This window comes from Dunckerocampus dactyliophorus, chromosome 20 (genome assembly GCF_027744805.1).
Source record: "Dunckerocampus dactyliophorus isolate RoL2022-P2 chromosome 20, RoL_Ddac_1.1, whole genome shotgun sequence".
Taxonomy (NCBI): domain Eukaryota; kingdom Metazoa; phylum Chordata; class Actinopteri; order Syngnathiformes; family Syngnathidae; genus Dunckerocampus; species Dunckerocampus dactyliophorus.
The window spans coordinates 9,927,961-9,952,861 of NC_072838.1; the positions used below are offsets into that span (position 1 = coordinate 9,927,961).

Sequence of the window (24,901 nt, forward strand, 5' to 3'; positions counted from 1 at the left end):
AGAGGGCATGGGTTTTGTTTAGGCCCCCAATTTGGCCCTTACCCTGTGAAGTCACATTAGGACGCATGGATGTCAACACAACCACAACACCAAAGCACAAATCACAAATACAGTAGATCCCCGCTATTCACGGGGGTTATGAATAATTGATACGCCCATAAAAACATCTATTTTGGACATATCGTAATCCCTTGTTTATCACAGTTTATCTCCATATCCCACCATAATCAGTGAAGTGGGTTTCCTTATTCATAAATCAAATGTTTTTGTAGTTAGAAGCTCTAAGTACATTTTAACATCATTAGAACCCTCTAGACATGAAATAACACCCCTATAGTCACCTTTACGCTTGTATTACCCAATATAGTAGACATAAGAGACATAAGGCATACACAAGATGTAATATAGACTCACATGTTAGCATTGGGGAAATTCCTTGTTTTTTACTTTGTGTACAATACTTCCTGCAGTGGCTATTGTCTCAATATAATATTACTTACACCTAGTGACCAGTGTAGAATACTACATATCATTCCAACGTCTTTGACTTCTGAATATCTTGTTTGTATTTTCATTCATTTGGCCATTTCTAAGATTGAAAATGCTTAATTTAGGCTCCAAAAATGTAAAATTTGTTTAAATATGCATATTATTTTTACTAGTAGGCCGTATTTGACCACAAAACAGCACTGATTAATATATTTTTGTTCAAAGTGCGAATTTGTGAGGGACAACTGTATTGTTTTACAGCAATGGGAGGTGCAGGGAGCGCCGTAGCAGAGAAATGATAGAAAGACAGACACAATCAATGTTAAAGGCATAAAATACCAATTTATTACTTTGCACATTAACACAAGAGTTCCCTGCAGGCTAAAACAAAAAGTATTTCAGCATTTCTTATAGCAATACCGTGTGAATGGCCCAATGCAAGGGGCGGGTCTATAACATGCTCCACCTTTACTGCTCAGAAAGGATTGGAGCTCCATTCAGGAATTGAAGCCTTCCAATCCTTTGTATTGCTATTAAAAATTGTAGAGCAGAGCTAAAATGACCCCCTACCGCCAAAAAAAAAAAAAATCATACAATACTCGAACTCCTTTAAGATAGTGATATATCAAAGTGTAAGGAATTTTAAAGTTTTTCCATTTCATGCTCTCCCCATTGGAGAGAGAGAGCTTTAACAGTGAAAGAGGTAACTCTTTTGTGACTTTTGTGGGGGTTGCCGTCAAGACAGGAGAGACCGACCCAACCCCCCGTCCTTCCCCCCGAAAAAGGAGGCTTGGCCACAGGTAGAAACCAGGAAGAAGGAGACAATATGGACGCTCACTACTGTAGCCTGGCAAGGAGGACATGGGTTTGGTCTTCTACGGGTCCGTGTCCGAAGAAAGTACCTCGTTTGTATTTGAACACGACCTGAAGAGCAGACCCCACACCTCTTTATCAGACACTAAATTATTGACATTTGTGTGGGGAAATCTTTAAAAACACATTAAGAGATTGATAACAGATATTGCTAGCCTAAAACAGTCCCAACAGAGTGATAAACATTTACACCAAAAAGCCTTTATACTTTTTTTTCTTCTTCTTTATCATAAATATGATTCCAAAAAGTTTTTTTTCCTCTTTTTTTGTTTTAATAGTCTGGCATGCAGGCGAGCAAAGTTAAAGAAAATCACCTAAAAGCCTACGTAACTATACCACCAAATGCACATCCCCACTGATTGATACAAGCAAATTAAAAAACACATGAAAAAAAATACAGGGACAATAGCAGAGCAAAAAAAACAAAAAAAACCCCACAATGCTAAGAGTTACAGCTTTGTCTTTCCACATTTTGACAGTAGAACTTGGTTATATTGCTTTGCGAAAAAAGCACATTTTAGTTTAAATCAAACTTGAGCTTCAATTCTGCAGACCAGATGAACATGAAACCACTTTGCTTCATAAAGACGAGTGCACGTGATGAGACGTATCGCATGCAATATGTGGACAACGCCAACGCGCACGCCTTCGACAGGTAGGTGCTCAAACTCATTCATAATAAACCTGCTGCTTTACGGGTGGTTTATTACAAAAGGGTTTTATGCCGAGCTGTGCCCCCCTGACGAGGCGTGAACGTCGACCCTTTTCCCCTCCGACTCTCGTCTATCCAAAAAGCGACACCCCGGTTGGGGCCGCGCCGCCTGTGCAACTACCGGAGGCAAGAGGTGATTTAATGAGTGTTTTTGTGATTGTTCGTTCAATCCAGTGTTAAAAATTCATGAGAATAAGAAACAAACACTTAGCTAGTAAAGACTTTTAAAGAAGGGTACACTTGAAATACACACAGAGTAATAAAAAAACGTTAGGAAATTGATCTCATCGCCTATCGCAGACCGCTTAAAAACAAAATCGCCCACTCTAGCTTCACTACAATTACGATCCCTGATTGTCTCCATCTATCTGGTCAAAACCAGCAGAGTGACACACACACAGGCAGATCTGTTGTCATCACTCTGGAGTGCTACACAAACGCCCCAATCGTCCCTGGACCAACAAAGGAAGCATCAGTTCATCCATCCAGGGTCTTCTCACCATTAGCTGGGGTGCTACAACAAAATTCCACCCTCCTCCTGACGTGCAGCCCATAAACTACCATTTCTGGACGCTCACTCTAACATTTCAAATCACAATAGTTACAACAACGATAACAACAACGATAGCACTAAATTCTAAACAACAGTTTTTAAGATAACCACAAAACGTCTTATATTAAAACTTTACAAATCTGCTTTGTTGATTCGTATGTATAAATGCATAAAGGTAATAGAGATCGAGAGTGCCCTCTGTTGCTTGCCTCACGTCCCGGGTCAGTGCAATGAATTGGCCAGTATCTGCAAAGGAGACCTACAAAAGAAAACATCTGGTTTGTGGCCCTTGAAATGACTACTTAAGGTAAAAAAATATAATGAATGTCCAGCAGTATGATACTAAAAAGGTCCAAAAAAATAAAAAGACCAACCACCGCGTCTAATGCCTTCCAACCCGTCACGACCCAGTCCTCACTGCTACATGACAACCGATGTCACTTACAACTGGAATTTCATCAAGCCAAACCCCCCGCTAATCATATTCTAAGTGTAACTAAAAGGATTTCAATTCATAAGTGACCCAGGACTGCTAGAAATAGCCACCACATCCTCTACGAGGCCGGTTTAAAGTCTCTCAAAGCTGCTCTAGAGATGTAAATATACGTTTATATGTACTGTATGTGTGAATAGAAAAAACAACAAATCTGAGGCATTTACAGCAGTTATCTCCTCAATTTCCCTTTACAATTCAGTGGCCTGCCATGAAAGCACGTGCACGCACAAACACGCCAACTCACAAACAAAAAGGTACATGTATATACAGAGATACACAATCACACACACACACACACGCTCACTGTATACTCTTTCGTAAAGATGGGGGGGGGGGAAAAGCATTAATGGGTATGGACACCCAGGTCACCTCATTTGTAAAAGACTGAAGGAGAAAAGGTTAAAACACACGCTCATAAAAAGGAAAAAAATATAATATATATATATATTTATATATATATATATATATATATATCATTCTCAAAAGGTCAGCCCCCTCCATCTCTTCATGTAGATTTCCCTTCCCACCACCCAATAAAACCCAAGACCTTGTGACAGATTTTGCCCTGATGGGCTTTGAGGTAAAAGTAGATCAGAGTCCTGCTTAGCTGGGAGAGCGAAAGAGGTGCGTTGACACAGGCAGTGCCAAAAACACTCCATTGCTCAGTGTATGTTTAAAAACACGAGTGCAGACATTCAGATAAGAAAAAAAAAAAAAAAAAACGCAAAATAATGGCTCAATTAATAGTATGCGTGTATGGTTCATTTCATTTTCTTCTGTGCATTGGAAACCCCTGGGGTTTGCAGTGCTAGATTGCTGGTTAAAGGCGGCTCGACAGGGAACGCCGGATGGGGCTCGTTCCGTTCAAACGCTACTACTGGACGTCGGGACACGGCAGAATCCCGTCAAAGAGCCGTTTTGGTGCAGATTTTGGAAATATGAAAAGTGAGTATGATAAGAAAGACGAGACGAGAAGGAAAAGAAAAGAGACTGGTAATAATAGACAGGATGGAGAAAGTCCACGTGTGAACTGGCTGATGGACTGGCGAGTTCAGGCGAAGTACATGGTGTGCTGGGTGTCATAGTGGATCTGAACCGCCTTGGCCAAAGCTTGAGGGTCGCGACCATTACTTTGGCCGGACACATGGCTGCCCTCAGCACTGCAAAACAAAACAAGGTTGATTTGGGTTTTGTTCGCAATCATCCATTACAGGCAAATTCTATTAAAAAAGAACACGGTGGACCAGGACTTGATTAGTTGGTCGACATAGAAGGGTTGTCAACATAAACAAACTGGTTCCATTGCAATTATAAACACTGACCGAATCACCGTCTCGCTTCCTCACCTGTCATGGTCTTTGTCCACCAGATGGTATCGGGCACGGAAAGCCACCAGCCTGGCGTAGTAGGCCGGTGCTGGGATGGAGACTGAGCGCGTGCAGCGGACGTAAGTGTGGCACAGCTGGTAAGTGAGGAGCTGCAGTTCGTCGGCCGTGAAACAGTTGTCATCCCAGAGGACGTGGTAGTGGGACGGACGACTGGTTCCCTGAGGAAATGTGACAACATTTTTTTACATTCAACTCCCTTATTTGTCATCTTGCAATCACTTAAAAGTTGCGTATTAATAATGCAGCAAGTGCAGCAGTGAAATCCAAAAGCAATGTAATCATTCCATTGCATTATAAATGACTCTTTTATGCCAAACCACATAGTCATTCAATAATAAATGTACTCTTAAGTACGCTTTAAGAGTATCATCTACAAATGGACTGTCTCACACCTGAATCCCAGCATGGCTGCACAGATAGAAGTCAAACTCGGACGGATGTGTAATGGTGCTGTCCACAGTGGTGCCAGCTGGTACGTTACCACTCTTCCCAACCTGGAAGGGACACATATACAGTAGGCAAGTTTAAAAACTTGGGTGTTGTGTATGTAAGAACGTACCATATTTTCCGGACTATAAGTTGTACTTTTTTTTCCTCCATAGTTTGCTTGATTCCTGTTTATCTTTAAACAATACAGCAAAATGGGCAAACAGAGTTCCTTCGCTCTATTGCGGTTCACGTATGATGTATGAATGCTGTTACAGGTGGAGCCTGGCTCTTTAAGAAGAACTGCATTGTGGGAAGTTGAGTCTCTCTCCTCCCTCGCTGGGCTGTCTACACCACCCATTGTTTGCTGCATTCTGATTGGCTGTAGACCACTGTCAATCAATCTCCTTCGTGACACCTTGCGTGTCTCCTGTTTTATCGCTAGCTAGCTTGTAAATGAATCTTCGGTTCGAAGGAGGAGGACTGCAGCAATATGTTTCAACAAGGATACAACAATGCTACAGTACAGCTGAACAACGCCAGGCCGAGAAAAAATACGTGTGAGTGACTTAATTTCATGTTGATTGTTAAAATTCAAACAAATGTTTGAACTTCTTTCAGAGTGTTTAAACAGGAGAGAAATGTGATAAAATGTTAATGTCTGCTTGAGAAAAGTGTATGGTGAGGGGTTTTACAGCCTTAAAACATTAATAATCATTGTTAAAAAAACAACAACAAAAAAACACGAGGGAACACCTCACGACAAACGAGGGAACACTATTTCCCACATAGCGGAAAAATGGTGATTAATCATGATTAATTAGATTCAAATGTTTGATCATTTAACAGCCCTAATGAAAATATAATTTAACATGTTTTTAAATGTTAATACATACTGACCTGAACCAAGGAGAGTGAACATTACTGTCAACAGCCACAAGAGAGCGCTCTAGATTGGTGACAACCAAGGATGAAGGATTCAATGGATTTAGTGATGTGTTACTAACTTGCTTTTGGAATCACTCTTTATGCTATTTCATAGTTGAATAACTTACTGTGTTACGGTAACATACTGGACACCTATTCAGCCTGTTGTTCTGCTATTGTGTAGTTCAGGGGTGTCAAACTCATGCCCTGGATGGCTGAGACATTGCAGGTTTTCTTTCCAGCCGATCACAAAAGCAGGTGATTTTAATGATCAACACCTCCTTCGATTTGAGGTAAGGAGCTCATCAATTAAAATCACCTTCTTGAGAAACTGGTTGGAGAGAAAAGCTGCAGTGTTTCGGCCCCCCATTGATACATGTGGTGTAGTTGAATAACTTTCAAAATTAAATGTTCTTGGTCTTGAATCTTGTGAAATAGACTTCTAAATAAATGCAACTTATAGTCCAGTGTGATTTGTGTTTTTTCCCCTCTTCATGACCCGGAAAATACAATAATCTATATAAATATGAATATTGTGCCATACAGACCCTCTCAGCCTTATCAGAGCAGAAAAGACGGGTGTGGTGACGTTTCTGAACCACAATGTAGGTGATTCCGGGTCGGTAGTCTTCCTCCAGACTGATGCACGCCTTCCTGATGGCTATGAGCTCCGGCCACGCTACCTAAGAATGAACAAAAAGCCCACAAATTAATGAGGTAGGCTGAAAACACTAAACTGGAATATCCAAATGAGCAAAACGGTATTGCCTATAGATGCATATAATATGGCACCTGTTTCATCTGGCCCTCAGACACGCCACCGCGATAATAGATAATGCGTGTGGGCTTGAAGCGCGTGGACTTGTAAAACTGGATCAGCAGCTCCCGCACCATGTTGGTCAGATCTTGAATGACCTCCTGACTGAAGAGCTGCTCCTAAAAGGGACCATAATGTGTCATTTAGGAAGGGCGGGAAGACCTAAATATCTCTGTTATAAGTAAATATTACAGCGATAAGCTCTGCACGATGAAATGCACTTGCATCTAGCGCCCTGTCCTTACAGAATAGTACACTTTTCCTCAAGCATATTGCAAATCATTGAGATATAGAAACCTGGGACATGTCTTGCCGGGACGTCTGGACTCGCACTGTAGCGCAATAACGGCTGGGGTGGCCGTCCATACTGCCTACCACAGCCGCAATGGATGGCTTCTTCCCATCACCCGCTGGAGGATGTGTGACATCTGCACCCAGGAAGATGACAGGCTGCTGGAACACGGAGGGCCTGAATAAGACAGAAAAACAGAAAATCAATGGTATTTTAACCAACAATGTCTAGAGATGGCAATGATACAATTTGGGAAGCTGCACATTTGTGTTGTACAAACATCCGTATAACAACAAAGTAAAGTGAAAAGTATGACTCTCTGAACAAAACACAATCAGCGAAATTATAAACTGGGCTCAAAATTAGCATGTCACGCATAACCACAGCATGAATAAAACATTAGATTCAAAGTATTAAAAGGAACTCCGCCGTACTCCACCCCTCGCATAACCAGCACTTTCATTGCAAATTGCATATTTACAATCCAAAGGCAATCCATTATCAGCAGAAAAAAACTATACAAATATAGTCCAATTTTATGCCAATATTATCAATCATCCCTCGAAATGAATGCTTATTACTACTTTACCTCATATTGCTCTGTAGTACCAGAGCATAAACATACTAGACATCCAACCCATCAAAGATATTCAAACCACAAGAATTCAGAAGTATTCTAACCTCTGGTGGGGAACCAGGACGTTGTTGATGCCTCCTAACTTGGCATTGATCTTGAGGCAGAGGTTGGAGAGAGTTTGTGGGGAGGTCTTGACTACGTTCTTCACCTGAACACATTGGGTGGCCATGCCGAGGAGGGTGTCTCCCACTCGCTTTACCTCGGCTGTGTGGGAAGAATACAGCAAATTACAATCCAAGACAACAGAACATATTTCTTTTGCCCCATGCACTATGATGTTAAATGCAGAATGCTTGCACCTGCTTACCATAGACGGGCGTTTTGCCAGGCAGGATGACCACAATAAGCTGGAGACCCACATAAGACATCTTAAGGTGCTTGAACATGGGCTCCACACTGTCCGCTCCTTGGGCATATTTACAAAAACATGGCTGGCCTTGAATGGGCATCCCGGCATCCTTTGAGATCTTCCGCAGTTGGTCAGTGAAGCTCCTAGCCAAAACAATCCAATGTCATTAGTGACCAGCAATCACAAACAATGTAGATGAGCCTGCAAGTGTGCATTAAAAAAAAGTACTAAGTGCATCTTCAAGTATTAGTTCTTAGTAAAATTGCTCTGACTTACTTGAGCAGGTCCTCTCTGCACTGCTTCTGTGGCGCAAAGCAGGCCACAGCCCAGACCTTGATCTCAATTCCAGCGTAGAACTGCTTACCTCTCATGTCCCACACGCCCTGATTGGGCGTGGCCACAGTTTTATTCTGCGGAGAGAGTCCCTACACTCTTAGTCAACCCCCCGGTAAGAGGAGCCAATACACAAGGTACACTGTCTACACATCAAATAAATGGCAAGATATCCACATGCTACCCTTTTACAGTTTGGTAAATCATGACGTTGACTGTTCTTGGAATTATGAATACAGTAGATCCCCGCTATTCGTGGGTGTTACGTTCCGAGACTACTCGCAAACAGCAATAAATGCCAGTACCATATTTTCCAGACTATGTGTCATTCCATAGTAGAAGTGGCACCAGTCCAAAAATGAGTCATGAAGAGGAGGGGAAAAAAATAAAAAAAAGTCGCATTAATTTAGACATGTATTTCACCAAATTCAAGATCAAGAACAGTAAGCAAGTTCACCAAGCTCCCTACCGATATCATTCCACGTCACCGAATATACTGTCCTTGTCGCAAGCCTAGAGCGCTCTCTTGCAGTTGTCAACGGTAATGTTCAACCCTTTGTTCATGTCAGTATGAATTCCAGACAAGTGAATTTCTGCAAAGTAGGATTCAGTATTAATAAATGACATTTGTTTACTTAAAAGCATAAAAAAATCTGTTTATTACTTTCTAAATACAATTTTTACCATTATTAGAGCCCTCTGGACATGAAATAACACCCCTATAGTCACATTTACTCTCATATTTCCCAATATATTAGATATAATCAGACAAACAAAGCCATTTAAGACGTAATTCAGACTCGTGCTTGTTTCAATAAATATCTTCCGGGTGTGTGAACAGGAAGTGACGTCGGCGATTCAGAGTTGATTTATAGCTGGAGTATGGCCAGAACCGTAGCTCGCGTTTTGATGACGATAATGATGATTATTATGACTTCCGTTATGTTATTATTGTGCCTGCTGTCAGATAATTATAAAATAATAAAAGCCTGTCGTTGGCAATTAAGTCTGGTGCGTGTTGCTAGTGACACAGTGGCCAGTGTAAACTACAGTTAATAAACATCCCGTATTCCCTTAAACTGTAATTGTATTTTAGTTCATTTTTAACATTTTTATGCTTGAAAATGCTTAATTTAGGCTAAGAGTACATAGCGGTAATTCATCGATTAATTTTTGAAAAACGCCATAGAGTGAGGGAGTGATGTTCAAACCACGATGGAGCGAGGGAGGACTGTATAAACATTTTCATACATTAGGCACACCTGATTATAAGTTGCAGGACCAACCAAACTATGGAAAAAGTGTTACTTATAGTCTGGAAAACACGGTAATTGGGATGCCCATAAAAATGTCTATTTTGGACACCAGTAAAAACCTGGGTATTGCTGCTGCATTAAGGCTCCAAAATACGTTACGCCAGATAGCTCCTCCCATTCCAAATCCTTCTCCTAGCTTGAGGTTGACTTCCGATTTCAAATAAACATTTGCAAAAAAAAGTGACTACTGTAATTATTAGATTCAGTTCCAGAGCCCCGCCCATATCTTCAACTGGCATTGTTCACTTGTGACTAAGAAAACCAACAAGCTCAATGTATTGAAGCACAATTCAATCTTACCTCTATTAATGCATTTTAAATTGCAAAATGTATACAGTAGATCCTGATCACTAATGAACGATGACGAATAGAATAGCCACAGAGCATCAACTTGCTATAAGTTCCAAGTGACTTGCTCCTTTCCTGTGGATGTGGCGCCACTGGCTGGAAGTACAAGGTACAACCAAAAGTGATCAGCCAATAAAAACCTCACGCCAACATGTACTGTATTCTGTATTATTCAATTATGTATGATGCTGACATTTGATGATTGATAATCACATAATTATAACTCATTACCAAATTTGGGGGAATTCCGCCAAAAAATAAAGCCTATATGAATATGCGGGGATCCACTGCACATTGTTTTCATTTAATTTGTTTGTTGTCTCTCTGTGCACAGAAATGAAAAGTCGTCAAATTCAAACAAGGTATAGTGCTCAGCTTTCAAATGATTTCTGACTAACTGCGTACTGTGTAAGATTCAGGGCATGCATCTGGGGTGTCCGAAGTGCAGCCAAGGGGCCATTTTTGGCCCGCAGCCCTATTTTAAATCAAATCGAACAAAAACATCAATAATCAGTTTTTATGAGACTTTTAGAGGGCCCCTGGAAATCACGGGGCACTAGGTAACAGGCAATTACCTAACTTGTTTGCCTCATGGTAAGTCCGCCCCTGCACATACAATGTAGGTTGCGGTGCGATTGCGACTAGTTCAAGGAAATTATGCGTGCCGCAAATATTCAACATTTTCTTCATGCACTGGCACGCAGCCCCGCACAACTGACACATACTTCACACCTGTTAACAACCAATTTACTCATTGGCACACAAAATTGCGTACCTCTGCGGGGACAAAGTGCGTGCAAGTGTAAACAAGGCTGTAGTTATATTGACCTACATTGGATTGGTTTGAGCATCTTTAATCTACAAAATGTATCAAAGTGCACCCCCTAAAAGCTTAAATTTCTCTGCAGTTTGGACACCCCTGACACATGAAAAAAGTACTGTAGGACACCAAATCTCTTGAAAGAGATTTGAGTGCTCCTAAATCAAGAGTGTTTTTTACATACAAATCCAAAAGGGAAGCTTTTTATTCAGTTAACAAGCTTTACCAAAGACTATTAGCAGCATACTAGGCTTAAAAGCAACTACTTGGGTCATGTAGTAGCAAATCATGTGTAATGGATAGATTCTAATTGACTGATTTAAACTTAATGGAACACACAAGGGGATTTCAGTCCAGGATCAGGTCGGTAATGTGAATCACAGAGCATGTTACAGACAAAAAGCCTTTCCCATCTTCAATGAATAAGCATTGTGTGCTCCAAGAATGCATATAAGCCAAACGCCACATGCAGTTTTACAATGAAGTGCATGTATTTCATTCATTTGGAGTGAGGAGAGAAATGGGAAAGGCTTTAAACAGTCTACATTTAAAGGTATTTCACTGGAAGCCGATTAGACTTGCTGTCCCAGGTGGCAAATGGCCAACTGTTCTATTGAGCTGTGCTGAGCTTTTAGGGCAATCAAATGTGAAGAACTGCACATGGAGCGCAGCACAAAATGAGAAATTTGTCAAAACACTAATACAAACAGATAAGGATTCCTTCATGTGTCAGCACAAGTGCAGGGTGTCGCATTTCCTGTCAGAAGGCCAAGTTGCTACTCCATTGACTTGAAAAAGATTTTACAGCTGGACACTCATTGTGCTGGGCGACTACAAGTCTCGTCGACATCCCAGGAGCAACACATTCACGATCCTTGAATCCCTATTCAGCCTCTCCAACCAGAAAACACGGTGAGGATAATGGTGTCTTTAAAATATGGATCCAGGCTGCAGTGGATGCAAATAATCCAGCCATACAATTTCCACATGGGTCAGCACAAAAACATTTACAGCAGTTTTTAGCATCAATCCCCCAATTTTCCAAATGGCTGAATTGAGATTCAGTGGGTGAATCAGCAGTCTTCCGTGATTAGACATTCATTTCTCTCTCTTCCTCCTATCCCTCCCCCAAACACCAGGGAACGCAACATGTAGTGTATATCTCCACTGTCTATTATCATTGTATGTACCAAATGCTTTGTCAACAAAGAAAGGGAGTAATCGAATGACTTCACACCAAGACTGCTGACCTGCACCACAGGATTTCCACTCGGGGCTAGTTCCAGGTCGTACAGGTCTAGTTAATACGAAGAGCAGCACAATTTGCAGCACTAGTTAGTTTGTAAGGAATATTTTGCATGCTGTTAGAAATCATATAACACTGTTTAATTCATTAATAATTAAATTCAATAACTTGATAAGCCTACCCCTGTAAACCTGGAAGAGAAAAGCCCTGTGGCTCAACATTCACTCTGATGACCCCACTCCCCACCCTGTTCTGGTGACCCCAGAGTGCAACCCCTGCCCGGTACTCACCCTGCCACAGTCCCTCCCTGTATCTGTACTCACCCGGCCCCCATACTGAAGCATGGGCGCTGGGAGCACTCGCCCTGTAACCTCGGTCATGTCATTGTGAACCACAATGCCAAATTCCTTCAGATACGGGTCCGGGCCCCCGACCATGCTGTTGCTTTTGACCTGGGCAAGGTGAGGAGGAGATTAGAACAAAAGAAGCAAAGGAGAAAAGAAACAAGTGTATTAGGTTAAGAACAACATATCCCACCAGGCCTCCTCTAATTAGGTGGTTCTCAACTGGTGACATCTTGTGACCCAAATTGCGGAAATTGTTCAAACTCTTCCCATAGATGTCATATTTTAAAAAAAGGGACTGTTTAACACAAAGTGAGCTGTAGCACTGACACGCTCTCTTTATGGCACGGTCTTCTCCAGCAGATATCAGCAGCTGTGTGTCAGATACCCGGCTTGTTAATTAATCTTCCACTTTGTCCTTCCTCTCCCACTCCAGCTTGACAGTGGCCCAGAAAAAATGGCCTACACTTCACAGCAGCGTAGCAAGCAAATAGTGCAGACAAGAACGTGGTACATTTATAGACATTGGTCATTACATTATTTTTTGTCCCCAGGCAAAGACGAATTTTGGGTCCTGACCAACCAGTTGAAAACCACTGCTCTGTTTACTGTATTTCCACCATAAAACATATTGGGCAAAAATATCTAATAGTTCTAATAATAATAATAATAATAATAATAATAATAATAATAATAATAATGTCAGCTTAAAACATTTTAATTGTCTTTTGAATGGCATTAACTCAGGAAAAAAAAGCACCCAACTGTTGCATGTATATAAATCAAAAAAGTACCCTAGACCAACGCTGCACTTGAACGTAACACATGAGAAACATGAAATCTGGGCTGTAGCTGATAAATAGTTGGCAGAGTATCAGGCTTTATTTTAAGAAGTGCAGTAAAGCCTGCTTTTTTTCTATACAAAGCTGTCCCTCTGAAGTGGTGGGCATATGCACGGGACAGGCCCATCTAGCAGATTAGAGGTAGTATCATGTCCATGTCCTGATGTCAGGAGAACCCAGAACTTCAAAAGTCTGAGCACGTCTTCCATCAAGAAAGGAACCAACAAATGCAAGAGAAGATTGTTCTCATGTTTGGTGATCATAGCCATGCTCTAAAGACTTAAGAAAACTTCATGAAAAAGCCCACTCAGGGCCAGGCATGTAAGAAATTAGATTTTTGGACTATGTTGGCATCTCAAGTGCTGTATTTGACCTGCCTCTGCACCCAAAAACAAGATAAGGCGGACAGAGGACAAAGAAAGCAAGTAATTACATCCATTTGGGAAAAATTCTTGCTATTTTTTCACATCGATTCTATAGATCCCATAAAGTGATTGACAAAGAAATCAAAAGATCAACACCAAGAGGAGGCCGCCAAGATCTTCACTCACCAGTCTGCTGATCTCTTCTTGTCGGTCAGGGGCAGAGCGAGCTGTAGCTTTGATCATGGTGGATGTCTGGTTGTCGGTCAGTTTTTTGATACAGCGTTGGCCTGCTACTATGTTACAGACCTACAGCAGGGAGGGGTAATAAAGTTGTCACTTAAAGCTATATTGAATTGACTTTGATGTTTAGGAGCAGACATGGTCTTTCCTCACCTCCAATGGTAAGTAAGTGTGCTTCTGTTCCTGTCCTACTTGTAGACAGGGTAAATGTGGATACTTGAGCTGCAGATTGTACTTCTGCTTAAAATACTGAGCCACGGTACACTCCATGGCCTGGCCGTTCTCGAGCTGTAAGGGGAACCTGTGAACAAACCCACAATGCGGATAAACTTTAAGAATTCATTTTGGTACAGCACGAAATGTCCCCGCAGCGGTGGAAGCTAGGAGTGCACATATGTACGTTTGGTGGCTGGCTGGTCGGCGAGTGACATTGCACACCCGATACTTCCTCTTCATCTGACCACAGTGTGTCACCTCCACTTTCAAGCCTGTCAAAACACAAACAAAACAAGAGTTACAGAATGATGCAGGATTCTTCGAGTTGAAACCACGGTGTGCCACTACAATGTCACTCACCTCTTATTTCCTTGGTGAATTTGACCCGCTGCGAGTCAGTCAAAGGTTTGGTCTGTTCATTGATGTTCTGTATATCCAACACCTCGCACATGAACTCAATCACAGGCTGAGCACGGTAGAAAGCAGTGGCCGACACTAGGTTCAGGAGGGAGGGAAGAGAGAGAGCACATTATTCATCGGTCCCCATTAATTAATAACTATGAGCAGAACAATTTCATGCATGAATTATCACAGGCCGGGCAAGGGCTCCTCTCGAACTGGCAGGAAAAAGCACTGACATACAGTAGCAAGTGTGTCTGCAGTACAGATGCTTTTAGTAGGCTTAAAGACAGCTTGGAGTCTAAACAAAGTAGAAATAGTACTTCAAAATAGTACTTCAAGTAAGCATAAAGGAATGATCCATCCATCCATTTTTTATGCCGCTTCTCCTCATTAGGGTCACGGGGGTATGCTGGAGCCTATTCCAGCTGACTCCGGGCGACAGGCGGGGTACACCCTGGACTGGTCGCCAGCCAATCACAGGGCACATATAGACAAACAACCATTCACACTCACATTCATACCTATGGACAATTTTGAGTCGCCAGTTAACCTAACATGCATGTTTTTGGAATGTGGGAGGGAACCGGAATACCCGGAGAAACTATAAAGGAATTATTCTCAGTTATAAATGACTACAATATTACATTCGCAACTTAAAGTGCAATTTTCAGTATTCAAAAATACACATTGGTGCATATTACTGTTCACGTGTTTGAGACAAAGTTACTGAAGTGGTACTTTTTACAGTGCTGTCGCCCACAATGAGCCGCAGCACTGCCTTACCGTCGATGTTGAGCATCATGTTCCACATGGCAGGACGGACCGATTGATGGAAACCAAACCACACCTCCCTGCCTCCACCCAGAGGATGGTAGTAGCCCTCAGGAGGGGAAAAGAATGAACGCCCCACTGGAGTGTATCTGAGTATATAAAAGACAAAAAAAATCTCAAAAAGGAATCATCTTGAATAAAAAGTTCGTATCAGTCTGTAAATTACATCCAAAGTTGTAGCAGATGTGTATTTTTTAACATAAATAATTAATATAAATATATGAATATAAATAAATACACAAGGAAAGCCTTCAAAGAAATTGCAGCCACAGTAAAGCAATAAATGCATCCATTATGGCGTGTAATCAAATTTGATCAGGATGCAAGATTGCAGGAAATTGGGTCAAAGCTTGATAAAACACGAAAAGCAATAATCGAGCCATAGATACCGGGAAAAAAAGTGCAGAGAAATAAGTCAATAAAAGACCTCATGGAAGGGAGATGCCGTGTGATGACATCCAGAGCCTGAACAGAGTCCTCCGGCACCTCATTCAGGTGACCGGACAAGGCTTCCAGCAGCATCTGAAGACTGACAACAGACACCCACTGCAAAGACACCTTGAAAGTCTGATCTTTCCCTTCGCCAGGTAGGGTCACCTCCAGATCCACCTAGCAACCATAGAGGAGAGGGTGAGATTTGAGTAGAGGGAAATTGATTGAGTGGGTGACGCAGCGAGAGAGGCAATAAATACCAAAAGGGCACAGACAGTGATAATTTTGTGAATCAGTTGACAAACTAGAAGGTTATTCAGTAGAACACACACTTATGAATTAACTGTGCATCATTGCTGATAGCCAAGATGTTTTTTTAATTCTTTGTGAAAAAAATACAAAATAAATTTAAAAAAAAAAAAGGTGGTATGTTTGGGATACCAACCCTATCTCTCCCGATTGGCAGTGGATGTGCTGTGTACATGTTCCTCTTCCCATCATAACCAGGCTGTCGGTCTCCAAAGATCTGCATCTTGAAGTGCCGCACCATGGTGTCCACTACCTCTCTGGAAGACCAGAAAAAAACAAACATCAAACACTGGATCATTAAATGCAATACGTTTGGGAAGATTTACCTGTTGACCCTCCGTGGCCGTTTCTCAGGCTTGATGTCGATATCATAGTGATAGACATCAATCTTGGGAATCTGCACTTGGAAGTGGTTGGCCAGGAGCCGGATGGGTTTCCCCACCGTGCCAAGGCCGGGACGCCGCGGAGGCTGGAACAGAGACGTAGGGGCAGGAGGGCCTGGAAACAGTAGGAGGAAAACATTGCTCAATTCCCAGTTAGTTGAATATTGATTACTCTTGGGAAAACAGAATTGTCTCATCGTCTCAATAAATGTTGACACATTGCACATCACAATGTAAGAAAGTGAATGGATTAGCACAGATTCTTGTTTAAAAGCATCCACACAAAAAGTATCATTTATCTGAGGCACAATGTCAGGCTTGTTAACAGTTTCATCAGTGTCACCTGCATGAATGAACCGAAACACACAGGCACCCTGATTGATCCACAGCTTTGGCCCCTGACCCACATGGGTCAACCAAAGGCTGACTAAACAATCACCCCCCAATTATCCTTCCCACCCCCAGCTCCACCCAGACATACAAGGGCGTCCACCCCAAACATTGAGACAAAGCCCAAGCTCCTCTCAGACAGACAGCAGCAGGGCCATATGGAGGGGTGCCGCGCCGAGTATGGGATTACCGTTACATATAGCGCACACCTCTTACTATACATACAATAATTAGTCACCTATGCATGTTTTCTTCATTAGGTTGCGTTGATGCACATTTTTTGCAGTTTTTGAAGCACAGAGTCATCCGTTTGCAGGGACTGGGGAATATTGCTTTTAGTAGGACCCCCACATTACATCATTATGCTGGCACTGTGCCAAAACAGCAAGATGCTGCCCTATATTGTGTGCTCCTCAACAACATGCCCCCAATCTTTGTTTTATTCCAGTGTGGAATTAGGGTAGAGTGCAAGCTAAGTTTTATGATGTGGATGCTGTAGCCGTCAGTGGAATTAGAGCTCCCTCCTCCAGATACTGACTCATCTCCAATCAATACTTATTTACATTCAAATGGCAGGGTGATGGAATTTTCATTCGTAGCCCTGCCTAAATTGTACTTGACCGCTTTGTATAGGATTACTCTGAATTCATTGGCTACGCGCGCACACCCACCATCGTCATCAGCGTAGGTGGTATTGAAGGAGGTTGGGGAGACTGCTCAATGCTTTTGTCAACTGACAGCGAAAAGGACCGTGGGGGTCCTGCTGAACTCCATGCAGCCACACGCTCCAGTTAGCAAGTGAGGCGCGAGAGCACAGACAATCGGGGCCCCATTGCTTCTCATAAACACATTTGCCTGCATGCCCCTATCAAGCATGGGCCCCAAATTTACTCCCCCTTCTCCCCATTACCACTCCTCCATCGTAGTAGCAGTAGTTTGATTGCTGCCTTCCTATTGTTAGCTTTGTGTGAATGTCAACTTGTGAGTAATCCTTCCTGTCTTCGTGTACTGCAGGGTTAGTTTGCATATATTTTGCCTTGTTCTCAATTACCGGTAAGCATTGCCTCAGTCATACTCTGTTCCAAACCTAACTTTAAAGAGCAGACATTACAGATGTATACTTGCTCACTTGAACTTTATTGTAAAACTTCAGAAGGTAAAATCATCATTACACACACTGGCCCTTTCTGTTATGCATTTTCACTTTCTGTTATGCATTCCGCCTGCAACCTATGTTAAACTGGGAATCTTTACATTACAATTCTATTGTAACACAGACGCTACCTTCGTACTTTATTATGACTTCCTTCTTGAATTCACCAGTGTTTCTTATCCTCTTTGTCAAAGTTCTGGAACTTGCACTTGGTGGGTTAATTTGCTGCTGTATTCAATTAAAAAAAAAAAAAAAGCACAGACTGACACTCAAATATGCATTGCACTTGAACGCATCATCAGCGCAGGGCGCACAGCGCTAAAGTGGAGGAAGAAAGGAGACCGATACGGAGGTATTCATTGTTCTGAGTGCGTTCTATGAACAAATAGACCACACGCACAAAATAAAAGATGAGTAAAGGATTCCCTGGCCAGAATCTGTCTATAGTTCCCCAACTCTTAAAAGAACCACTATGCATTTTTAACAGCAGACTGAGTCACTAACGCCTGGATGCTTCTACAGAATAATACGCGGGCTAGTTTGTTATGCGCGAGGTTCGGCCGTACAAAAGCCAAGACATTTTTGGCAATAATTTGCATCAAAAACCGAATCCTACAAAAACTGGGGCGTACAAAAACCAGAGGTTCCACTGTATATGTACAGTATACGAGTTTCAGTGTTGCATGCCAGCGGTGTACGCAGGAATCCTTGCATGACAAGTCTGAACACTTTTTCCGTTGTGGTCACCTCATACTATTTCCTTTTCAGTGTCACTATCAGTATCTCATTTGTAAATGTTCTTCACAATTGATCATATTGCTTCAAAAAGTGACCTCGGCTCTAATAGACACCATGCCTCAATGAATTGCCATCTGAACAAATAAACGCCACATCCCCCACCAATCAGTGCCTCCTCTTTTTCCCCCGTCGAGGGAAAAACAAAAAAGACAGGTAGTGCCACGAGGTGGCTGGAATTCCCTGTCCTGTACTATTACATCTGATACTGCAAACTATGGAAGCAGAGGTAATTTCCACAACACATAATGCCTGCAGCATATACATGGTATCTGTAAAGCTGAAGTTTACAGTGGAGTTTAAAGATAAAGGGCTGCTCTATTCAACATTGACAAATAATTAGGAAGCGTCACTCAGTGCTCTTGCAATAAATAGTGACTTGTTACTACAAACAATACAGACTTGTTTCCCATGGGCATGAAGCACAGGGAGTTTGGGGTTATCCTTTAAAAAAGGAGCTTGTACCTATGTATTGCCTCTTCAGCTGTCACACCGCTACACTTAGAAAGTCATAAAATGACTCAACACACTGCACCCCAATAATGAGTCCATGCATCACCATAAAATAAAAGACTTTGGCCTCCTCAGAAAGAAAGGAAAACCAACTTATCTCCACATACCAAGTTAGACAAAGGAAGGGGAAAAAAAGTCTTCCTGCTGTCTATGTATTTACTGTGAAAGAATCAGATTGGATTCTAAAAGATCACCACAAACAAGTCAGGTTTCCCAAAAGCAGTAATCTGGTTGGTGTTTCCATTATGGGGTGAGTAGGCGCAGCAGGAGAGCCAGGTAACAAGGTGACATCATGGAACCTTCACAGAGGAATTGTGACAAAGTAAACAAAAGGACAACAATGGAGAAGATGTATGTTCTTCTTAGAATGTTTTTATTTTTATTTTAAATCTTTACACTGTTTATTATAATCTTCGTAGACCAGCTTCGTCCAATGTGGTTGACACTTTACATCAGTTATTATTCCAATTGCATGGGCACAGGGATGAAGACGGTTTGATTTTTGTCTAGCATTTACTTTGCAGTGTCGCGGTAGAAAGTCTACTAATGCTAAATGTGTCTCTGGTAACTACAGTGTGAACATGCAGTAGGGCAGTTGGGACTGTACGGAGCATGAGGATGATGGCTGGGCCTGATGATGACTCAGAGACTGAGCGGGCAGTGTATGGACGCCCACACCTGCAAATACTTGGATTAAGAAATTGCACTGGACTGTAGAAAAGCTTCAACTGTTTGCATTGAGGCTTTGTGTGTTCACTCAGAACCACTAATGACACTTTAGAAGACAAAATTGTCTTCTAAACAATTGTCTGTATACAGTAACAAAAAATCCCTAGTGTGCTCTGTGTGCAATATGTGTGTTATAATATTTATGACTTACTTTTATTGTATTGTAATTATTCTTTCATTCCTTTTTTCTAGCCACGTTATTTTTGTCCTGTTTATGTGTAAATTTCACACTGCAACAGTGGAATTTCCCCGATGTGGGTTAAATAAAGTTTATTTTACCTGAATTATTCGTTTTCTTCATTGAGCACTCTGTTTTCTGGTACCTGTATATCACTGAAGTACTGTGGAAATAACCAATATCGTTTTCCTGTAACTGGAGAAATCCCAGATAGTGAAAGTGCAGGACTAACCTGCTCTCGCAATCTTGCGTCAGTGTCACTTCCTGACACAACTACATAACCACATACTTTATCTAGAAGTCACATTCGCAAAACCCACTGAGAACCGGTACAAGAGCCGTGCAAATATTGGCCCCAAAAGTAATCATACGCAGTTTTCATTGACACTTAATGTACAACGTGTAAATGTCAAATCCTACTGCCAGACCGGTATTAAAAACAGAACATTATTATTTTTGTAGGGCATAATAATATTAGACGACATTCAAACCACAACCACAAAAACAAACTATTAAAGCGGTATGTTATCTTTGTCAATTCAAAATTAAATGATCAGTAGTAGTAGTAGAGTGCAGGTGCACTTAATGATGTCAGCAGTACTGTCCATCACCTTGGATATTTACAGTATATCCAAAAAAAAATAAATAAATAAAAAGGTACCACACTGCATCTCTAGAAGAAAAATTCCCAAGCTATGACAATTCTGGAGAGTCTGATAAAATCTTGTATGGCCACGCACCTTTTAAACATTTACCATCATTCTCTCTGCACCCCTCTTCTCCGCTTGCTTGTGGACAAAAAGCAAACCAACAGTCAGTACGTTTGCATGTGCAGTCGCTCCACTTTCATGCTTATGTGAAGCTCCAGTTTACGTGCACTCTTTCGTTCGGCAAACTCTGCGTGTCTTCAATATGCTATGGGGTGATTGTGGTCATTTCAGGAAGTTCACTCGTGGGTAGAGAGAGAGGTGGCTGCATGTCAATAGCTGCGTCTGGTCAAATGGCAAAGCTTCCTACAGAATTTACGTGCAGGCGGTAACGTTTTAATGTGTGTTTAAATGCACTTTGGCTGTGGCGGTTGTGGTGCTTGGTTATGGTTATGGGCATAGAAAAAAAAAACGCAAATGTGTTGATCCACAAACTTGCCGCTAGGCAGGAAATTGTTTTTAATTTGTGGACTAAATGTTGTTATCTGAATTGATGTATCTGGACATACTGTATGATTTTTACATCACTTAATAAAGTTTGATTAAGCAGATGATTTCACCTCTACAGTGGATCCTCGGTTAGAGTATTTTCCGGCTTACGTCGCTAATATTTTACCTTGGTTCACGTACATTTCTTGGATAGCATACAGGATGCAGGCTTCCTATGGATTCGAAATTTCAAAATTCCATACTTTTTCCATACTCAGTAAATACAGAGCTGCAACAATTAATCAGCAACTATTTTGCTATTCGAGTCATTGTTTTTTTATTTAAAACTGTAAATATCCTCCGACTTCAGCCTCTCAAATGTGAATATTTTTTCCTTAGTCGTCCATGAAAGAAGACCTATTAGCTTTGCCTCAGAATTGGGCTGTCCTACCTCGTCAGACTAGTGTTTGTCCCACCTAGTCATTGAGCATAAACTGATGAAGCCTGCTCAGATGAGAGGCTTCTAAGACAACCCGTATAGTCCAGTTGCAAATAATCAATTCAATACCCTGAGAATATAATGACCTGGACCTTGCATCTTTTAGAAAACTGAACAGTGCTAACAGCCTTGGAAACACATATTTTGACACTGGAGTTTTCATTTTCCATACTTCTCCAGACCTGGAAATGTATCAAATCAAATTCCATACTTTTCCATGCTTGTGTAGGAACCCTGAATATGGCGCAAATCACTACATGAGTCCTTCTGTGTATTTTTGCATTTTTAAATCACAAAGCATTCTAGTCGGCAGAGTGTTAGCATGGACACCGGAACTGGAAATCAGTGTCCACCAGGTCCATCGCCTGTCTAGGACATCAAACACAGCTACGCCACAAGTCTCAGCTGCAAAATAAAACTAAAAAATGGAGCCGAACAAAGTTGCAAGTGCCAGCATTTTAATGAAGAATGTGAGAAATACTATGGAATTCAAGGCACAAGTCATAGAAAAACACAAAAGGTGGTGTCCGTGTGGATCTTGCTGCCTCAGTCATCTTTGTCAACAATCAAATCTTCAATCAAGGTAAGTCACATTAAATGTTCATTTAGCCCTTTCATTCGTCATTTATATGCATTTTCAATTGTTTTCTGCATGTAAACCTATATTTATAAAACTATAAAAAAGGGGTGTCTAAAGTGTGGCTCGAGGACCATTTGCAGACGGCAGCTCATTTTTTGCTGGCCCTCTGCATGTTCTAAATATGAAATAATTCATTATTAATTAGGTTTATTATTATTATTATTATTATATATATTACACTCATTTGCTTTGCCACCTTTAAAACAAAGCTAAAATGTTGGTGTTTGGTTCCATTAGCTTAGTATTTACTGACCTACATTGGGTTGGTTTTAGCATCGTTAATGCACAGAATGTGTTAACCTGACCCTTGCATCCTTCAATTTTTCCCTGGAAAAGGTTTGAACAGCCCTGGAATAAACAGCCCCCTCCCTCTGGTTTGTCATCTTCTCCTGTGAATTTAATGTTGGTGAGACTGGCGCATGCCTAGAAAGCCGGCTCCGATGATCGATCGATCCAAGTGTACACATGCAAGAGGGATCTGGTTTCCAATCGCATAGTCTACGTGTGTTGAGCGTTCCTCGGAACATGATCCACTTAGCCAATAATTGTGATTTGTTTTTCTTTTTAGTGCATGCAAACGTAGTGTTTTTGCAGAAAATTGTGATATGATCTCATTCAAAGCGCCTAATTGTTACAAAATCACAAACAAGAGAAGGTGTTTCTATTTGTGTAAAACCATAATTTTGTGGGTGCAAGCATCCTTAAGATGACTGCACTGCCGGTAAGTGGCTTTGTTATCATATAGCAGACGTTAATACCGAACATGCCTGCAACCGTGATAGCTAAAAGCGCCATCCATCCTTCCATCCATCCAGTCCCCGCTGTGTCCTCACATGCGCATGGCTGCTAGCCAAGCAGAGTCGCAATAACACAAACGATGATGAATCACTACCAAGTCACTTTCAGATCTCCATTCTTGCATTCATTTTTGGTTCCCATTCTTCCCTGTATCAGCAATCCTGGACTGAGACACAACGTCCCTGATGGCGACCGTTCAAAATGAAAGGGTTTGGGTGTAACACATGTGGCACAGTTCGCAAAATATCGACAAGATTCGTGAGTGTCACCGGGCTAAAATGTCGTAGTTTTGATTTAAATGGAAACGCGTGTCGTGTATTAACAACGTAAACACACCACGACGCGGAAGGAAGGGAGGAAGGAAGGGAGGGAGGGAGAAAGGAAGGTCCTAGTTAAATCCCCACTCACACAATACCAGCTCCGACACGACGAGCCGTGCGTGCCTCACATAAATAAAAGCACACGGACGTACCCGCATAACACACGCACACACAACACACACAGATTCGACGTAAATATAATACAATAATATTGTCACGCTACGAGACACATGGGGTGGGCCTCGGTGTGTTTGGTCGCGAGCGCGTCGAGGCCTCACTGCAGCCGCGGCCCCCAGTGAAGTGGCACACCTGAGCACACGAGTCGCATGCGAGGCTCACGCTCCCTCAGCGCCCCCCTCTCATTTGTCTGCTTCCTTACCGGGTCCGAGCGCTTCCATTGCCGAGGCCTCTCTCTCCGACTCTGTCCCGGCCTGGCGGCTCCGTACCGACGCTGAAATTGGGGGCGGTATCGCGAAGCTTAAAGTGGCTAATTTAAGAAAAAGGAATAAAAGACAGCGCCGAGTGCTGCTGACTGGGCTGGCTGACCTGAACTACTGATACTGTCGCTTCTGGCTCTGGGGATTTTGTAACTGCGCATGCGCTAGTAAGAAGCCCTCAGCCTCATTGTGCGCATGCGTGAAACCATCGAGCGCAAATAAAACTTTGATGACGCCAGTGTACGCTATAATAGCAAATCTATAACTAATATAAATACCAATAGAGATTGTCATCTTTATATGTCGTAGGTGGCCCCTATTAAAATTATTACAAAAACAGAGGAATGCTGATAAATAGATAAATGATAAATAGCAATGTATGCTTTGTGAATCCCAAATATTAACATTCACCAATATGGTACGTTTCAAACTACTAAAATGATGCATAAAAAACAACCTGCTCCCCAGTAATGTTCCAAAAATGGTCAAAACAAATTTAAACACAGAGGTCATGAACAAACTACTATCAGTAATTGTTGAGACATGGAGAAGGGGTAGGACTAAATAGAATATCTGCTTCTTCCTTTTTGGATGAATCCTTTTTTTTTTTAATTGTGCAAATGTAAACGTGGGTTTGTTTATAATGTAACTTCTAAGCATTTTGTATCAAATAAAACCATTACCATTAAGGATAATATTCTTTCAAAAGGTTGCTTAAAATGCTCAACACCAAAACACATGTTTATCACATGTTAAGCCAGTAAAAATATACCAGTCAAATATACCACACGTCTCACAACACAATGTCACTTTATTTGCATGCGTTCGTTGCTCTGCTTGTTTGCATCAGTTTGCTGGTGTTACCCGTGTTCTCGACATGAATTGTTAGCAAAACATGAATTGCAGTGACTTGTCTTTCTAGCCTAT

General features: G+C 41.7%; 1 protein-coding gene across 2 annotated transcripts; it reads right to left on the reverse strand.

Annotated features, from left to right (window-relative positions):
* Nucleotides 1-805: 805 nt before the first annotated feature.
* Nucleotides 806-24,129, reverse strand: ago4 (argonaute RISC component 4). 2 transcript variants are annotated; one of them, XM_054764081.1, is made up of 19 exons: nt 23,917-24,129; nt 16,330-16,501; nt 16,140-16,260; nt 15,690-15,871; nt 15,215-15,351; nt 14,390-14,524; nt 14,214-14,301; nt 13,967-14,114; nt 13,760-13,879; nt 12,346-12,474; nt 8,236-8,369; nt 7,918-8,102; nt 7,655-7,814; nt 6,979-7,150; nt 6,657-6,800; nt 6,413-6,547; nt 4,904-5,005; nt 4,470-4,669; nt 806-4,283 (listed from the first exon to the last, which is right to left on the reverse strand). In XM_054764081.1, the coding sequence occupies exons 1-19, from the start codon at nt 23,933-23,935 to the stop codon at nt 4,175-4,177; spliced, it is 2,592 nt and encodes an 863-aa protein (XP_054620056.1). In that variant the 5' UTR covers nt 23,936-24,129; the 3' UTR covers nt 806-4,174. The 2 variants fall into 2 exon arrangements, with proteins under 2 accessions (XP_054620056.1, XP_054620055.1); XM_054764080.1 differs by having other exon boundaries at nt 8,236-8,384; nt 12,313-12,474.
* Nucleotides 24,130-24,901: the final 772 nt, after the last annotated feature.

Excerpts from the sequence above, each read along its gene's own strand:
- ago4 (XM_054764080.1), bottom strand. Across the intron at positions 7,151-7,654 it reads GTCCTGGTTCCCCACCAGAG|GCCCTCCGTGTTCCAGCAGC; the intron begins GTTAGAATACTT and ends TGTCTTATTCAG. Across the intron at positions 5,006-6,412 it reads GCTCTGATAAGGCTGAGAGG|GTTGGGAAGAGTGGTAACGT; the intron begins GTCTGTATGGCA and ends TGTCCCTTCCAG.